General features: G+C 63.8%; 1 protein-coding gene across 1 annotated transcript in view; it reads left to right on the top strand.

Moving 5' to 3' along the window:
• Positions 1-1,394, top strand: part of LOC101625811 — a 36,035-nt gene that overhangs the window by 18,597 nt on the left and 16,044 nt on the right. The window contains 2 exon segments of the mRNA XM_012730859.1: positions 790-1,080; positions 1,235-1,301. Of these exon segments, the coding sequence (XP_012586313.1) occupies positions 790-1,080; positions 1,235-1,301 (358 nt within the window).

Here is a 1,394-nt window from a genome sequence, read left to right on the forward strand (position 1 = left end):
GTCTCGCTACCCCTGACCCTGCCTCTGTTTGTCCCAGCAGCGACATGGAGGCTTCCCCCAGCGGTCATACCATGGGAAGTGTCCTCCCGTCCGTGACCCTCCTGGGACGGCGGACGGGTCATGTCCAGCCCAATCCCATTGTCCTTACTGGTAGATGATCTTGGAGATGGTCACTGCCCACCACCCACCGGATTGCACACAACAGCCCTTCCTCTGAGACCTTCGAGGGTCCTGGCTCCGTTGGGGTCCCAGTAAACTCCCCCCCTGCTCCCCAGGTCCCTGGGGACTGAGTCTCCCCTAGCCACAGAGCTCCCCAAAAGCAGCTGGTCTGGCTGATTTGCATACCGGCAGCTGGGGATAAGACAGGCCCGGGGGACCCTGCCCGCCTCAGCCTGGAGCAGCTCAGAGCCCGCCATGGCCTGGACCCGTCTCCTCCTGGGCCTCCTGGCTCTCTGCGAAGGTGCTGGCCGGGTCCCTGCCCCTGCCCAGGGCTCTGGCCCTGCCGGCCGACTCTGACCTGTGGGGTCTCACGAGTCTGCTGGGAGGTGGTGGTGAGGGAGACCCCACTGGCTCCCCTCTCCGTGTGAGCCTGCAGCGGCGCCTCACAAGGGGAAAGGAGGCGCAGTCAGAGCTTCCCTCCCTCTGCAGGCTGTGGTCAGTGGCTGGACGCTGCCACTGGGCCCTGGGGCCTGCGCGTGACAGCAGAGGCCAGGTCTTGCGGAAGACAGGCCAAGGGATCGTTCTCTCCGGGCCCTCATCTCCTGTCCACCTTCCTCTTCTCTCTCACAGCTTCCGTGGTCTCCTATGCGCTGACCCAGCCACCGTCGGCTTCAGTGGCCCTGGGAGGAACTGTCACAATCACCTGTCAGGGCGACAATCTTGGTAGTTATTATACTCAATGGTACCAGCAGCAGCCGGGCCAGGCCCCTGTACTGGTCATCTACAAGGATAAGGAGCGGCCCTCGGGGATCCCTGAGCGGTTCTCTGGCACCAGCTCGGGGAAAACGGCCACCCTGACCATCAGCGGGGTCCAGGCCGAGGACGAGGCCGACTACTACTGTCAGTCAGCTGACAGTAATGGTAAACCCACAGTGACACACGCTGATGGAGAAGTGAGACACAAACCCCTCCCTGCCTGGGCCGCCCTGTCCTCAGCCAGGGGATGGACACAGCCACGATCAGTACTGACCGGGCCCCAGCTCGGCTGCCCCTCCTGCTCCTGATGACTCTGCAGACGGGGTTCTGATCCGGGAGCTCCGAGGCGTGTTCCTGACCGCAGTCGTCTTGGGGTTGATGACCAGGTGGACAGAGGAGAGACAGCACTGGGGACTCCCAGAGGCAGCTGTGGACGGAGGGAGGGTGCCCAGGGCACAGATGGGTCAGCGTGAGGGAGG

This window comes from Condylura cristata, unplaced genomic scaffold, assembly GCF_000260355.1.
Source record: "Condylura cristata isolate star-nosed mole 26May11 unplaced genomic scaffold, ConCri1.0 scaffold00029, whole genome shotgun sequence".
NCBI classification, from domain to species: domain Eukaryota; kingdom Metazoa; phylum Chordata; class Mammalia; order Eulipotyphla; family Talpidae; genus Condylura; species Condylura cristata.